The sequence below is a fragment of the Argentina silus genome, assembly GCF_951799395.1.
Source record: "Argentina silus genome assembly, chromosome: 9".
NCBI classification, from domain to species: Eukaryota; Metazoa; Chordata; class Actinopteri; order Argentiniformes; family Argentinidae; genus Argentina; species Argentina silus.
The window spans coordinates 5,660,171-5,676,510 of record NC_139663.1 but is presented as its reverse complement, the minus strand read 5'-3'; the positions used below and the strand labels follow the sequence as shown (position 1 = coordinate 5,676,510).

Below are 16,340 nucleotides of genomic sequence, written 5' to 3'. Positions count from 1 at the left end.
CACACACACACACACACATACAAACACCCAGAGAGAGGGAGAGAGAGAGAGAGAAAGAGAGAGAAACAAACAAACTTGGGTATATATGGTTAAAGATTTACATGCGGCTGCTGGCAGGAATCTTGCGTCCATCCCTGAACCATGTGATCTGGGGCCTCGGGAAGCTGTGGATCGTGAGCATGGATGAGAGCCCCCTTCTCCTGGGAAACAGTCTGAGCACGCTCCCCCTCCACAAACCCCCCCATATCTGACACACAGAGAGCGAGGAGAGAGGAGAGAGAGAGAGAAGGGAGGGGGGGGGGGGGGGGTGGTAAGAGTGAGTAGTGGGAAAGACAGAGTAAGACAGTCAACACGATAGGGAGACAAAGGATGAGGAAAAAGAGAGGGAGGGGGACAAGAGGAAGAGTCAAGGAAATAAGGAGAATGAGAGTAAGGGAGCATCGGTAAGACATTGTACAAGATGGGCGGCGGTGGTGGTGGTGGTGGTGTGTTGTGGGGGGGGGGGGGGGGGGGCAGAGAGGAGAGAGAGAGAGAGAGAGAGAGAGAGAGAGAGAGAGAGAGAGAGAACAGTAAGTAAGTTCCTTGCTTTTATTGCTTTTAAAAAGCTTTGTTCGGATAAGAAAGTGAGTCATTTGACAAGCCTCCCCTTAATTCCCCCCCTTACTCTTACTGCCCCTAGACATGCTGGAAGTGTAGTGGAGAGCACTCACAGGCCACCTGCACTTCAGTGCTCCGCTGCATTATGGCGCCCACGCGGTTCCTCACTATACATCTGTAGAAGCCGGCGTGAGAACGGTCCAAGGATGGAATCAGGTACCTTATGGACAAACACACGTGAGCACAGCTATTAGTCAGTACCCCGTGTAGAAAAAAAAGACATCTTTTATGTTCTCACAAATCCACAAACTGCCCTCCTACCGCACGGAGAGCTGGTATTACATCGGGGATTGTTGCTGATGAGTACTGCTCGGTTGCTTTACCTCAGCTTCCCTCTCATTAAAGCTGAACTGTCTAAATGTCTTTGAAAGGGTGGTAGGGCTACAGGCTACTTTCGCGCCGCTTGCAAAGTGGTGGCTAATGGACCTGAGATACAGTATATCGCACCATTCACGGGTCATTTCAGACGAGCAGATAGACAGAGTCTGTTCACCGACAAAACTCACTGTGTTCCATTGTTATCGCACACAATCACCGGCGAGTGGAATCATATGAACACGTCTGCAGGGTCATTCATTCCATAACTCATAACTCTCTCTCCTGGTGGCTATTCATGTTAAATGGCCTGTGTGAAATCCAATGAGATTAGCTGACTGTGTCCCCTTTAATTGCCCTGGTTAATAAACCCACTTAGAAGTTTTTCAGTCTGCCCAGCACGGGTAAGTTCTCCCTGCATTGCTATTCGAGGGGCGCTGATTCCTTGGTTAAGTGGATTCCAGTCCGCCTCTTTGATCGGGACTGGTGGGGAATAATAAGCAGAAAGGGGTGGTCTGTGGACCAGATCCAGCAAAGCCAGAGCCACGTGAGCGCAGAGCTGAGACTGCTGAGGGGTGTGGGGGGTGGGGGGGGTGGTTGGGGGGAGAGGGTGGGGAGAGAGAGAGAGAGAGAGAGAGAGAGAGAGAGAGAAAGAGAGACAGAGACAGGCACGGAGGTTAGCCAGATAGTTATCTGCCGCTGAGACCTGATTGTGTCCATGTGTAAGACCTAGCACATTTTGTTAGTAGCAGACTTCAGGACAAGACAGAAGTATGAGTCAGAGAGCCGCTTTTGAACATGGCCAGAGTCTGAGTTTGAGGACTGTGGTTGGCTCAGAGATGCAGGCAGGAGAGATCTGCCAATTGGAAGTTACTGGGTAGAATCCATTAGTATTGTGCTAGAGGGCGAAGGCATATGAAATAATGTTCATAGTCAGCAGAAAGAACATCTTATTGTTGCTGGAGATGGGAAAGGAGGGGAGCAATCCACCCACAACACCTACTAATGAAAAGACGATTAATTTCGCAATTTCTGTATGACAATAGCAGCGATAGAGAGTATTTACCAAGCAAATGCTATTCAGCAGCAATACTGACACAAGAAAAAGAAAGAAAGAAGAAGAAGGAAAAAAACACAAACTAGAACTCCGCTCATGAACTTTACATGACTAGAGGCAAATTAAATTGTCACCGAATTTGAATTAATGTGCTGGGTACAAAAATAAAACGGCATCTGTTGTGCACTGACTGTGTGAGTGATTCCTGAATACAGTTCGTAGTAAATCAGAATATATTTGACGATCCCCTTGAAAACAAGATGTTATATCTCAAGGGGAACACGCAGCCAAATAATTTCTGAATAAATCCATAGAAATGAGATCTGAATGTGAATTATAATGAGCAAATGAGTTATTAGTTACATCTAAACGGCGCTAAAAGTCCCTGTGTAGTAAAGTCATTACAGATGATGAATAAAAGGAGGCCAAACCTGGGGGGTTCTTCTCACCTGTACTCTAGAGAGAAGCGCGTGAGCTCCGTTCCGTTGTAGATCCACTTAAACTCCAGAGGCCAGCTACCCTCCGCCATGCAGGTGAGAACCAGGCGGTTACGCTCCAGATGAACCTGGGTCTGCACGGGCTCCATCTTAAAGTAGGGCGGAACGTCATCTAATAGAGAGGAGGGAATGGTAGAGGAGGGGGGGGGGGGAGAGAGAGAGAGAGAGAGAGAGGGGGGAAGGAAGGAAGGAAGGAAGGAAGGAGAGAGACTGTGATTCCAGCACTTAATACATATCAAATGTGTCTATAAAAAAAAAAATGGACTACAGCACAGCGGCCAGCGTCTTTGAGGACAAACTGAAAGAGGGTCGGGTAGGAGAGCGTCTTGCATCTTGCAGTAGAAGAAGACTAGGCCTTACGTGTATGTGAACACTTTGAGAGCTCTAGAAGAGCCCTACTACCGTGCTGAGAGACAGAGAGAGGGCTTAGCGAACATTTTCACACAAAGTTCCCGAGCCCTTTTACAAAAGCCCTGACAGGATGAGCTATGCTCTGTACCCACCCTTCATTTATCTTTATGGTTCCTAATGCAGCCAGATTATACAGCCGGGCTGCAACACTGCACACCAGCAGCAAGCCTTTGAGGTGACACCGGCTTCGACGGTGGGGAGACAAAGTGCTTTAATTTTGCCCCAATGAAAAAGGCATGATCAGACATATTGATCGGGCTGAGTCACCGCCCATAGGCGACAGTGAGACGATTGTCACTGTGTTTGTGCAGGGCTAATTAAAGTCTGTATTAATAGATGCAGTAAGCTGTTGCTGGGCCCTGGAGGACGTCTGATTCCCTGCTCCTGCTCTTCTCTGACTCATTCCATTCCTAGTCTGATTATTGGTGCCTCTCTCTCTCTCTCTCTCTCTCTCTCTCTCCTCCCCTCTAAATCACACACAGCCATAGAAAAGATTTATATGATACAGCCCTGCCTATTGACAGACACACACACACACACACACACACACAAACAGCATCCTGTCCTTACACCAGGTGAACAGATGGGGAACCACTGACCTTCAGGGGGTGATATTAAGAGGCACTGGGGGTATGGGTAGAGTATAAATAGAAGAATAACCCTAAACCTAACTGCTCTCAACCTTCACATCGACAAACACACACACACACACACACACACACACACACACACACACACACACACACACACACACACACACACACACACACCACTCTCAATAACACCCAAACAATAGCAACAGCATCCGACCGTGTTTCTAAAAACAGGACGCAGACGCCTCTCCCTCTCTTGTTACACACACCACAGTGGCAGAAGAGACCAGTCCCAGTACCTGACTAATCACATCCCCTAACAACCCTCTGACACTCTCAACCACTAGCGAAGCGTTATCAGGCCCTGGCTCTTGTAAGTGATCCCTTGGAGAGCTGAAATGGAGCAGTCCCCCCATTTTCGCACCCGTGCCATCACTGTAATTCCATCCGACCGGCAGTAAATGCAGCACGGCGCTCACTTCCCCCAGTGCGGAGGGCTGAGGGGCACATCCACTTAGCAATGCAGAGCCATCAACAAACCACCATTAGGGACCCCCAGATGCAAAACCAGACTGCCACATCGATCAGCTAAGAGCGACCAACTTACATGAAGTAGCGATGAAAGTGCATAAAAATGTGTGTGTGTGTGTGTGTGTGTTCAAAGTTTTATTGACTACGATTTAGAAGAGTTTATCTGTGTGTGTGTGTGTGTGTGTGTGTGTGTGTGTGTGTATGTGTGTGTGTGTGTGTGTGTGTGTGTGTGTGTGTGTGTGTGTGTGTGCGCGCGCGCTGTGATTTTGTGTACTTTTGTGTTCTCAACTGTATGAGTAGCATTCACAAGCCTCACATTAGCTGCTCACTCAACAGACCTGAACAACTGAAATTGTCCAAATGAAAGCTATGCAATTGGAAATAATTGTTACACTTACAGAAAAGTGCAGATTTTGAGACTGATAGAGTGGCAGGATGGAAATTACAAGCAGGTCTGTGGAAATGATTCGGTATAGGTCTATCACTTATAAACAGACATTGTTTTGACCATAGGATCATGCCCTGCCATCTCAGAGGAAATATGAGAGGCCCAGCTGGCACACTACTGAGTTGATCCTCTATTCTGGAGTCTTTCAATATGGCCACTTGACCAGGAGGTCATGGGCATACACACCTGCTAGGGAGAGATAGGGACGGGAACCTTCTCTACTCTGAGACCTCAGCATAATGTTCACTGTTTTCTAATGAGTTTCTCTTTAATACCCTCTGACCTCCATTCTCCTTTTCACACAGCCGTGGCTTTGATCTTTATGCCGAGTTGGTGGGGTCACGTAGCTCAGATCACAACCTTCATGGAAAAGTGAGAGTGTGTGTGTGTGTGTGTGTGTGTGTGTGTGTGTGTGTGTGTGTGTGTGTGTGTGTGTGTCTTTGTGTGTGTGTGTGTGTCTCAGAAGGAGAGGAGGCAAAGGTCAATGAGTCTAATTTCATCCATAACAATGTTTAACTCAGGTGCCATCTCCCATCAGACCTGCACTGAGGCAGCAGGGCCTGGGCCAGAGAGGTACAGTAGGGTACGGTAATGCTGGATACACCCTGAGGGCTTTTTACTTTCACTTCAAGATTCAGGATGAGGACATGTTTCCATCTGAATGGCTCTCTCAGCCTGGCTGCACCTAACCGCAGTGTGTCTAGGTAATGCTGACATGTTGTGTGGGAGGGAGGGATGGAACGATGGATTCAGGGAGAAAGAGTGAGAGAGGAAGGGAGTGAGTGGGGGTGAGGGGAGGGTGGGGGATGGATGGAAGGATGAAAGGAATGAAGGAAGGAGAAAGAGATGGAGAGAGGAAAGCAGAGAGAAGGAGATATGTTGAGGGAGAGGGAGGAATGGAGAGAGAGAGAGAGAGAGAGAGAGAGAGAGAAAGAGAGAGATGGAAGAATGGATAGAATGAGGGACAGTCGGGATGCAGGGCATGCATGTGGCATAGTTCCATGAGCCCGCTCCAGATGGAGAGCCTGTAGGGGAAGTCCTTCTGGACCGGAGGCGTCCTGCCGAACACACTGGCAGTGCCAGCCAAACCAAGCCTGTGCCCCCGGTACCCAGGGTAGACCTCGAATGTAGCTGGTGCTCAAGAGTATCTCACCCTGCCACGGAGCACAGGCAGCATGACCCTGCCACCGTCTAGCAGAGATAAAAAAAAATAAAAAAATAAACACTGTATTCTAACCTGACAGCTGAAGGGGAATGGGTGGCAACTCTCCAGCCAGATTCCCTGCTGCGCTCACAGAATTTTAATGGTTTTGAGACAAAGGCCACAGGCACCAGCCAGGCTCTATAAAACATGGCCCATTGTGCTTCCCATACACCACGCTGGCATGCAATCACACGGAAGGTGCTCGCATTCAGTGTTTGTCATGTATTTTCCCTTTCTTTCCCAGTGTTTTTTTCTTCCTCTCGCCTCCGTTTGAGAAGGCAGGGAACACTTTCCCCTCCACTTAATCCTCTGGCACCTGCATTTGTGTAACCACATCTTAACCAAGGCTCCGCACAATGATATTTGATGCAAACATTTGCAATCAACTCAACAACATTCTGGAGTGTTATATCTCTGTTCCTCTCAGACCTGTCTGCATCCCTCTCCTCTCCTCTTTTCCGACCCACCCACCCACCCACCCACCCGCCCGCCCACCATATCCAGTTTCAGCCCTGGTCTTTAACATGCGGGATGGGTCATGGTGAGCTTCTCAGACTGGGGGGGTGACGCAACAGTCATGGCAGTGACCTTGGCCCGGTAATCGAGGGGTGGGGGGGGGAGTCGTAAAAGCTTCTCCGTTGAGAACTCCCAGCCCACACGTATGCACACCCACACAACCACACACAACCACACACACACACACACACGCACAACCATGCGCACGTGCACGCGCACACACACACACACACACACACACACACACACACACACACACACACACACACACACACACACACACAATCTCACCTCTTCTCTTCTCTTGCTGCTCCAGGTCCAGTTAGGACCTGTGTGCCTGGACGGGAGTCTTCAACCTATCCCACCCCCCCGCCTATACTCCCCCTCCCTCCCCCATCTCCACCCCCCTAGTGCTGTCCCCTCTGAAGGTCAGCCTGATCTGTCACTCTGTCACCGGCTGCTGTCACCGTGACAACAGGCACCCAGCCGATTTACAGTCCATCAGCCCCGGGAGTGTGCGCGGGGGAGCCGGGTAAAGAGAGAGAGAGAGAGTGGGGCCGCCCTCCACCAGGCAGCAAGGTGAAGAGGCCCATTACACCTCGCGCCAAACAACCACGCCAGGACTTAGAGACAGGGAAGGGAGATGGAGCGGCATTATCTACCCCCGTGTTCATTCAGAGTCCTAATGGCCCATGGATCAGCATCTGCATGCACCGTGGAAAAGGCAGACCATAATAGACCCTGTCTTCCTTTAGTCTCTATATTTATGGCCTCTAAATCGCAGAACCCAGGTCTCCCAATAGGCCATGTGTTAGCTCAAACGCTGTCTGTGTTGGTGCAATAGGCTTCACGGCCCACGAGTCAAAGCGACACAGATAGAACCTCTGCGGGGAGGATGAGATCTGAACGTGCTAATACGTTTTTTCATGTTGAGCCCGTCTACGACTGTTTTTCTGTTTGATGATCGCTCTCTCTTTGATGTTGTTGAATTACTCCTCAGATGAGGCTGGCTGCTGCTGTTGCTGATGATGATGAAACGCCTGCCTGCATCACAGCTGTATGAATAGGTCTCCACAGGTTAATTGATGTGTAATTGATGCGATTAATTGAGGTGTAATGTAGCACGGCATTGCGTCTGGGACCCCGGGAGCCACGGGCAGCGTGTGACGCAACTCCAACACAATTAGAGACAGGCAGCATCGAGCCAACAAATGGAGATTTAATTAGGAGTGAAGATAGAGCGAGAGGCCAGTCAATGGCCAACAGATTGAATTATCTGGACCCGGGCTCCGACAGGCTTGCATTGACACAGCACACTGCTAGCGAGCTCCCTGCTTGGAATTCTTCTTCCCTCTGTATCACTGCTTCATTCGCTGTTATTTACTGGTCTCTTCTTCTCTCGCTCTTGTGTTCTGCCTGTCTCTGTCTCTGTCTCTGCCTGTCTTCCTGCACAGCTCTCTCCCTCCCTCCCTCCCTCTCTCTCCCTCCCTCCCTCCCTCTCTCTCCCTCCCTCCCCCCCTCCCTCTCTCTCTCTCTCATTTCCTTCCCTGTCTAAGGTCCCTCCCTCCCTCTCTCTCCCTCCCTCCCTCTCTCTCTCTCTCTCTCTCTCTCTCTCTTTCAGTCTCTCTCTCTCTCTCTCTCTCTCCCTCCCTCTCTCTCTCCCTCTCTCTCTCCCTCTCTCTCTCTCCCTCTCTCTCTCTCTCTCTCTCTCTCTCATTTCCTTCCCTGTCTAAGGTCTCTCTCTCTCTCTCTCTCTCTCTCTCTCTCTCTCTCTCTCTATCTCCTCTTCTTGTGTTCTGTCTGTCTCTGTCTGGATCTGACACTGTCTGTCCCTGTGCTGCTCTTGATCTCACTCAGTGCCTTTCTCTCTCTCTCCCTTTCCTCCCTCCCTCTCTCTGTTTGTCTCCCCCTCTCTCCTTGCCCTCTAATCCTCTGTCATTCTCTTCTTCTGTTCTCTCCCCCTTCTCTTTCTCTCTCTCTCTCTCTCTCCCAATCTTCCCCACTCCCTCTCTCTTTCTGACTCACTATCGAGGGAGCAGAATGTGGCTACCTAGGGACATGTCTGTGATATCCAGGAGCTTAATTAGGCAGCCCAGCTCTTGGCAGAGAACACAGCACACAGAGGAGCACCAGCACAAGCCGCTGATCAATTAATGAGACCTCACACGCCTACACACCCACGACATGCCCTCTACAGCTATTCTCTACCCGTCTCCACCCAGTCCAGCATGGGACTAGGATTAAACCACAGTCAACCAACTGTGGAAATACTGTACAAGTGGTCGACTGGGCAGTGTGATGTTTCCATCTTGGGGATGGAGTAAGGCAGAGATGGGTGACTTTTTGTCCTTCAAATCAGTGATTGGAACAGACCTGGGAGATCACGTGTGTGCACTCTTCGAGCAATCAATCTTTCATGTCAAAGTATTAATGAAGTCCCAAGGGGAAGAGAAAAAGAGAGGTTATGAATGTAACCCAGGTTCTCTGAAGGAGATGAAGGAGACCCCTCACTAAGGAAACGCACTCTGTGTACCTATTCGCCAAAGACCCCTATTCAATCACACCTGGTACAGGCTGGTGACGCTTGCGAGCAGGTTGCCGCCGTTGCGAGCTTTTTGCGGGCTAATTGACATAAGAGAAAAGAAGAAAGCAACAACAAACAGATAAACGAACTGAAAATAAATCAACAAAAAAAGTATCTGAGGGAAGAGGAGGGGGCAAGCCTTTCTCAGGGCATGAGGAGGCAGGAAATAACTGAATTTGGAAAGTAGGGCAAAGACTAATGGAGGAAAATAACAAACAAACCCACTTAAATGTGAATTCCACAGGGCCCCAGGTCATTAGAGTTAATACTGCGCGTTGGTGCCATCTGCTGCGATTGTTTACACTAGCCGGGATAATTAGATCCTAATTAGTAGATGGTGTGGTGGGGGAAACATTATTTCACACACATTGAGATGTGATATGTTGATTATTGTCGGCACTAGCGATGTGGATAGATGGAATGCCTGTCCACCGTGGGGCCCTAGGAGAGCAGGATTAAAACAATCCTGTCAGATACCGTGTCGATTTAATTGTACAGTACTATGCAGAGGTTGAATCTTGCTCTTTCTTAGACACTATTAGAATCTAAATAGAGCAATGACATTGTCCCTGGTCGTCTCCAGGTGAAACACCCAGGTGTGATGTAATGTCTTTGAGATAGTCAACGCTGTAACATAGCAGTTCGAATGCTGGGGACTCTACCTGGCATGTCCCTCTCCTCCTCCCTCTCCTCCTCCCTCTCCTCCTCCCTGCCCAGCCCTTCCAATCCCTGTGTGTGAGACGTAGCCCCAGCATGCTAATAATTTCTGCACGGTGCATGGCGTATCGGTGGCCTGCCATTGTAATACAGTATATGCATGTGGAATGAGCGGTGATTGTGATTCTTATCAGTGGCAGAGTGCGGGCGCCAGGCGGTGAGTGGCAGGAGCTGGCAGTAAATGCTAATGGCAGAGAGCAGCTGACAGAGTGAAGAATTATTATCCTCCTTCATTACATTTACAGCGAGCGAGCTGCCTAGCGCTGTCCCAGCCGGGGACAGAACCCCGCACGGACACAGTTTTATTTATCTGCTGTGCAGGTGGCAACAAACAGCTACCGCTTACTGCATCATCCACTCCCGGGTTTAGGTTTCACTGCATGAGAACGCATGCAGCGTTCCAAGAGCAGGTGACAATGATAATATGTCATGTGTGATTTGATTACATGTGCATGTCATCGTTTCCCTGAGTGGCAGTGTGAGAGGGTAGCCTGCAGCTGAGAACAGTGTTAAAGGGTGTGTGCAGTGGAAAAAAAAGGATTGAAAGGGGTTTATGGAGGGAAAATGTGATTGAAGCAGAACTGGGCGGGACAAAAATTGCCCATAGCCAATTAAACAGCGGCCAATGGGAGGAGAGCCCCGCTGCTCCATAGAGACCTCCAGTGTTTGAGAGTTGACAGATTGCAGCTTGTCACATTGACTCATCTCTCCGAGACATTACGACTGGACCTTTTGACCACTATTTTCTCCCATCATCCACCCTGGTGCAGCACTGTGACGGTGTAATTGCGTCCCCTCCCCACCATCTATTTTAAAAGGCATTTCCTTCCGATAGAGCACACCCCGCTTCTCAACCCCCCCCCCCCCCCCCCCAGACACATCCCTGACCCCTGACCCCATCTAGACTGGCTGTTTTTAACCCCTTGCTGTCTGCTCTCTTCTCTCTTGGCCTCCTGCTTCCACAGTCAGAATGTGTTGAGGAGGAGACAGGGACATGGTACTGTGCCGCCGGGGCATGACGTGAACACAGGCAGAGAGTGCTTGTAACACCACACAGACACAGATCATAACACTCTGACATTATGCTAATGACATTGTTACTTTGCTTCTTACATGATTTCACACTGAATCTCTCATCTCAATTATCAGCTACTGCGTCAGGCTGTGGGTGAAAAGGCGTGCCTCTCAAACAAAGCCAGAAATAATTCCTTCTGAGACAAGTGAGGCTGGTTTATGCTTTTTAATACGCGTCAATCGACATATCGTTGCTTGGCAAAAACAAAGTGTTGCTCACCTTGTCATCGACGATCTATGACTAACGGCTTCGGCGACATAACAACGTTCAGGAGGTGTGTGACACCCCTCACAAGCGTTGACTAGACACTTGAACTCAAAAGTGTTGACGTGTTGTGTTCTTCCGACTGCAGCTCATGACTGTGAGAGACACACTTGCCACAATTGAGCAAAATTGTAATAATGTGCCTCACAATTGTGCCTAGAAGAGCAATGACATCACACCCATTAGGCAAAAAGAGGAAGCTAAAATTGTAGTACATTTGAATCCCTTTCCTGTATTATTATTTTTTTTTTTTTTTACTTTAGTACATTTTTTCCTTTTCTAAAACTCCGGTCATTACTTCAAATGATTAATGTGAAAACCGCAAGTCACCCATTGTGCAGGTCATGTCATTTCGATTGAAATGTTATGCCGCCTTCTGACAAAACAACGGCTGCGAATCGATAGTCATCATGAAATACCACTTGGAGCACTTTCACTAGAATTTCATCTTGTAGAGGCAAGAGATGTTTCACTAATTATGTTCTCCAATATATCTGCTAGAACTACTGTTGCGTTTCTCCCTACGTTGGTATAATGATGTGGGAGAGAGGTTTTTTTTTCTTCTACCATCTGGGTTGAGAGTGGAGATTAAGAACCTTGCTAAAGGGGAAAAGCACCCTGTCCCATCCCAGATTCAAGCCTCCAACCTTCTCACCAACCCAATTTATATGCAAGAGAATTTGAAGTACATGCTTGGGAGGGTGCAAAGCAGGGGTGAATTGTGAAAGCAAAATCAAGGTTAGGTTCTATTTTTTGACATGATCTTATAAATATGCAGGAGCTCTTTAGAAAAAAAATAAAAGAATTACGGGCGCAGCACTTTTACTTCTCACACAATGTCAGGTGTATCCTGGAGGTTATCGTTAGAAATTACATACATTTAGATTAGGAGACCATCCGTTTCTCTCTCCCTTAATTTATTCCAGTGAGCAGGTTTTTCCACTGCGTTATTGAAATGTTCTCAGCGCTGCTCCTAACATCTTGTGTTTGAATGCAGAAAAAAATTGATCAGTAATTCTCTGAACTCTCTGTGCCTCTCAGAACGTACAAAGTGCTGGTATCTACAGTTGCTGCCTGCAATCACACAAGTGTATATGGCATAATGTTCCTGGCACCCGTGCACTGGGCTGAGTGATTCCAAGGCTTAATGTAGCCTCTCCACACCACGCAGAGTTATGGCCTGTGATTTGCATCGTAAACGTCTGTTAAATTTCCACTTTTGGAAATGAATATCAGTAAATGACAAGCTGACAGGGAGCCAGATGGAGGAGGGAGGACCGACATTTTACCATTTGTATTTTTTCCATACACGCTGGGACCTAATTCCATATTTTCTGCATCTATAAGCCGTGCGTAAATACACATCAAATAGCTGGTTTTTCAAACCTCATAATCCCCAAGATAATCTCCATCTACAATATGAGGGAAAGCTAAATTGGAGGGGAAAATTTACAAATGAACATATTTACATCAGCCCCATTAGTGGGACATTGACGAGATACTGCTCAGCGATGTGTAGCTGCTTTTCAAATGCCCCTAAGCACTTAGGAATTTTATTAGAAGCACTTAAACACAGCCATGCCACAGTAAGTGATGTGCTTTAATACACATATAATGCACTGGATTACAACTACAGATATTAATAAATCATCTGTTTTATTTATTAGTTTGGTTTTTACCAGAGTGAGTAAATGACATGTTTAATCTCTGTCAGTGATTGGAGAGCTTTTCTGTGTGTGTGTGTGTGTGTGTGTGTGTGTGTGTGTGTGTGTGTGTGTGTGTGTGTGTATGTGTGTGTGTAAATCCATCTAAATCCATGTTAGCGTATGTGAGTTCTTCACTGCCTCAAAAATCTGCATGATCTGCAAAGTGTTAATGACCACCTGATCAAAGCCCCCATCATGTTCTTCCCTGAGACCAGGAGATCATTACCAGTGGGTCAACAGGGCATCATTAATGAGCATGAACCATGTTTACCCTGCTGTGTATGAGGTGCTTCTCCTCTGCTCTCTGATCTCCTCTCTGTGTGTGTGGGAGGATCTACTGCTCTCCAGTGGCCCATCTCCCCACAGACAATTGCAATGATGGTGGGTGAGAGCCTTCTCATCTATTGCACCCCTGCTTCCATCGTCGGCATACTTTCCATCAATTATTGCCAAACAATCTAATCCTCATGGCTACAGCTCAGTGTAAACTCCAAGCTATGTTGATTCAAGAGGCTTAGAGGGTTCTGACGATGACCAATTCACTTATACCTATTCATCGCACCCAACCTCTCATTATCTCAACTTCTGCTATATCACCACCCACATTCTGCTCTCAAAATATCCATCTCCCTTGAACAGTTTACAATCCCCCAAACACACACACCTCATCACTAAACTCCTAACAAACTGTACTTTACCTCTGAAACTTTGCTATTCTGGCATACACCTCTCTCTCCACTGTCAGCAGTTTTGTAAAGTTTTCTCCCGCTCCAAAGCCCTACAACCATTCTATCCCACCCTTCCGAACTTCCCTCTATAACATACACCCTCTCTGCCTTGCCTCACCTCTCACCTTGCCTAAAGAAGCCCTTCCTTCCTTCCATCCACTCCACCCCTTCCATGCCTCACTGCTTTGACAGAGCTGCAGCCAGAGTGGAGGGATTTGATCCCTCTCCGCGGAGTGGTGCGGCTGGAACATGAGGTCCACTCTCCAACCGCTGGACGGCGCGCCCTGAGCCACAGATTAAAAAGTCATGAAGGCTTTTAGGTGTTACAGAGCTGCCGTTTCCCGCTCCGCCGATGATTGGCTGTCTGAAAATAGCCTTTGTGTTTCTCAGACAACAGAGGTGGGGGTATGGTGCAGGGCGACACGGTGCGGTGGAGCGTGCAGCTCCCTCCGTTCCCCTGTGCTCTTAAGTAGAGCTCCCAGCCCGAGCCTTAATTGAAATATCCACAGTTTGTGGTCCTGCCTCTGGCTCCCTTATGAGCATTGTGCCCAGGCTTTAAGAACTGCCTAAAACTGTAGCAGCTCTTAAAACACCCACCTCCCTCCCTCCCTCCCCAATGTCTTACCCTTAAGCAGCCTGGGGTGAAACACAGGGCTATGGGGCCACCCAAGGTCAAGCTCTTGACACCAACAGTACTGTGTGTCACACAACTCTCTCTTGAGTGTGTGTCTTCCTTCAGATAAACACACATGTGTATTGATAGCTCTTCTGAAGATGAATGAATAGGCAAATGAGATTGAATGGAGGCCGTTACATCAGTCTACCTGAAAGGGACCTCTTCAAAAGGAGGCACAGGTATTGAGCAGATGGACAGGTCATATGTGTTTTATATATACACTCACCGGCCACTTTATTAGGTACACCTTGCTAGTACCGGGTTGGACCCCCTTTTGCCTTCAGAACTGCCTTAATTCTTTGTGGCATAGATTCAACAAGGTGCTGGAAACATTCCTCAGAGATTTTGGTCCATATTGACATGATATCATCATTGCTGCAGATTTGTCGGCTGCACATCCATGATGCGAATCTCCCGTTCCACCACATCCCAAAGGTGCTCTATTGGATTGAGATCTGGTGACTGTGGAGGCCATTGGAGTACAGTGAACTCATTGTCATGTTCAAGAAACCAGTTTGAGATGATGTGAGGTTTGTAACATGGCGCGTTATCCTGCTGGAAGTAGCCATCATAAGATGGGTACACTGTGGTCATAAAGGGATGGACATGGTCAGCAACAATACTCAGGTAGGCTGTGGCGTTTAAACAATGCTCAATTGGTACTAAGGGGCCAAGAAAATATCCCCCACACCATTACACCACCACCACCAGCCTGAACCGTTGATACAAGGCAGGATGTATCCATGCTTTCATGTTGTTTACGCCAAATTCTGACCCTACCATCTGTATGTTGCAGCAGAAATCGAGGCTCATCAGACCAGGCAACGTTTTTCCAATCTTCTATTGTCCAATTTTGGTGAGCCCGTGAGAATTGTAGCCTCAGTTTCCTGTTCTTAGCTGACAGGAGTGTCACCCTGTGTGGTCTTCTGCTGCTGTAGCCCATCTGCTTCAAGGTTCAACGTGTTTGTCTTCTGCCTTCTGTCTTCTGCCTACCTTGGTTGTAACGAGTGGTTATTTGAGTTACTGTTGTTATCATCTCGAACCAGTCTGGCCATTTTCCTCTGACCTCCGGCATCAACAAGGCATTTTCGCCCAGAGAACTGCCGCTCACTGGATATTTTCTCTTTTTTGGACCATTCTCTGTAAACCCTACAGACGGTTGTGCGTGAAAATCCCAGTATATCAGCAGTTTCTGAAATACTCAGACCTGCCCGTCTGGCACCAACAACCATGCAGCATTCAAAGTCACATGTCCACATGCCTAAATGCATTGAATTGCTGCCATGTGATTGGCTGATTAGATATTTGCGTTAACGAGCAGTTGAACAGGTCTACCTAATAAAGTGGCCGGTGAGTGTGTGTGTGTGTGTGTGTGTATATATATATATATATATATATATATATATATATATATATACACATACATAGAGAGAGATAGAGAGAAAGATATATATATGATATATATATAATCTATATCTATATCTATATCAGCATCAGTTTGGTCTTAACAACACTGGTGAAGAAGCCATGGTCACAAATAACAACCAGGCACTAATGGAATCAATAAGCTTTGCAAATATTTACAGGACAAGAGCGCCTCAAGGCAATCAATTCCAATCCATAGGACGATGGAAGGTTCCTCTGTGGTCGTGTTTCAGGTTAGAAAAATCAATAAAGTGAGCTTTAGAAAAGAAAACCTCCCCGACACCCCTCACTGGCACAACCACCCTTCACCCAGACATTATCTGCTTCTCCTTCATGACCCCTGGGTGGTCCCCTCCTCTCCCCACAGCCACTGAAGTCTGACATCTCAGACTGCGACTCCCAGCATGCCTCAGACGCCACTGCTGGGAAAGGAGGACAGGGTGGAGGGAGACGGGCAGCTCTTGAGAGGGAGAGACAGCAGGTACAGTGCTGGGTGTGACAGGCAGTTGAAAGCATGGGAGATGACAATGTCTGCCTTCAGATGTCTAACAGGTAGAAAGGAAGGCAAGGAGAAGAGGAAGGTGAGAAGGCCAGGAATATTCTCTAGATAATAAAAAGAAAGTTCGAGTCGGGTTTCTATATATGTGCTTGCAAAAGGGGATTGAGAAGGAGGGACAGAAAGAGAGGATGAAGTGAATGGGATGAGTCAGGGTGAATGAGACGTGTGGTACAAAAAGGAATCACACGTTTTTCTCTTGGGACAGATCTTGTATGCATACAGTTGTTACCCTTAGTTTATATTCTGTGTTAACTCAACAAAGTGTTCTGTATTTTGCAGATAAAAGCCTGTCAGTGAAGCTTGAAGTGATGAGCCAAGGCCAGCCAGACAGAGTGATCAATGATACATTGATGGTCTTACACACAGACAGCTTCAGC

General features: G+C 47.7%; 1 protein-coding gene across 1 annotated transcript in view; it reads right to left on the bottom strand.

The window, feature by feature from the left end:
• The window catches only part of LOC310810285 (protein sidekick-2-like), a 30,044-nt gene extending 27,411 nt beyond the window's left edge, over window positions 1-2,633 (bottom strand). Inside the window, 4 exon segments of the mRNA XM_083677982.1 lie at window positions 102-176; window positions 178-247; window positions 711-817; window positions 2,479-2,633. Coding sequence (XP_083534108.1) covers window positions 102-176; window positions 178-247; window positions 711-817; window positions 2,479-2,615 — 389 coding nt within the window. The 5' untranslated portion in view covers window positions 2,616-2,633.
• Window positions 2,634-16,340: the final 13,707 nt, after the last annotated feature.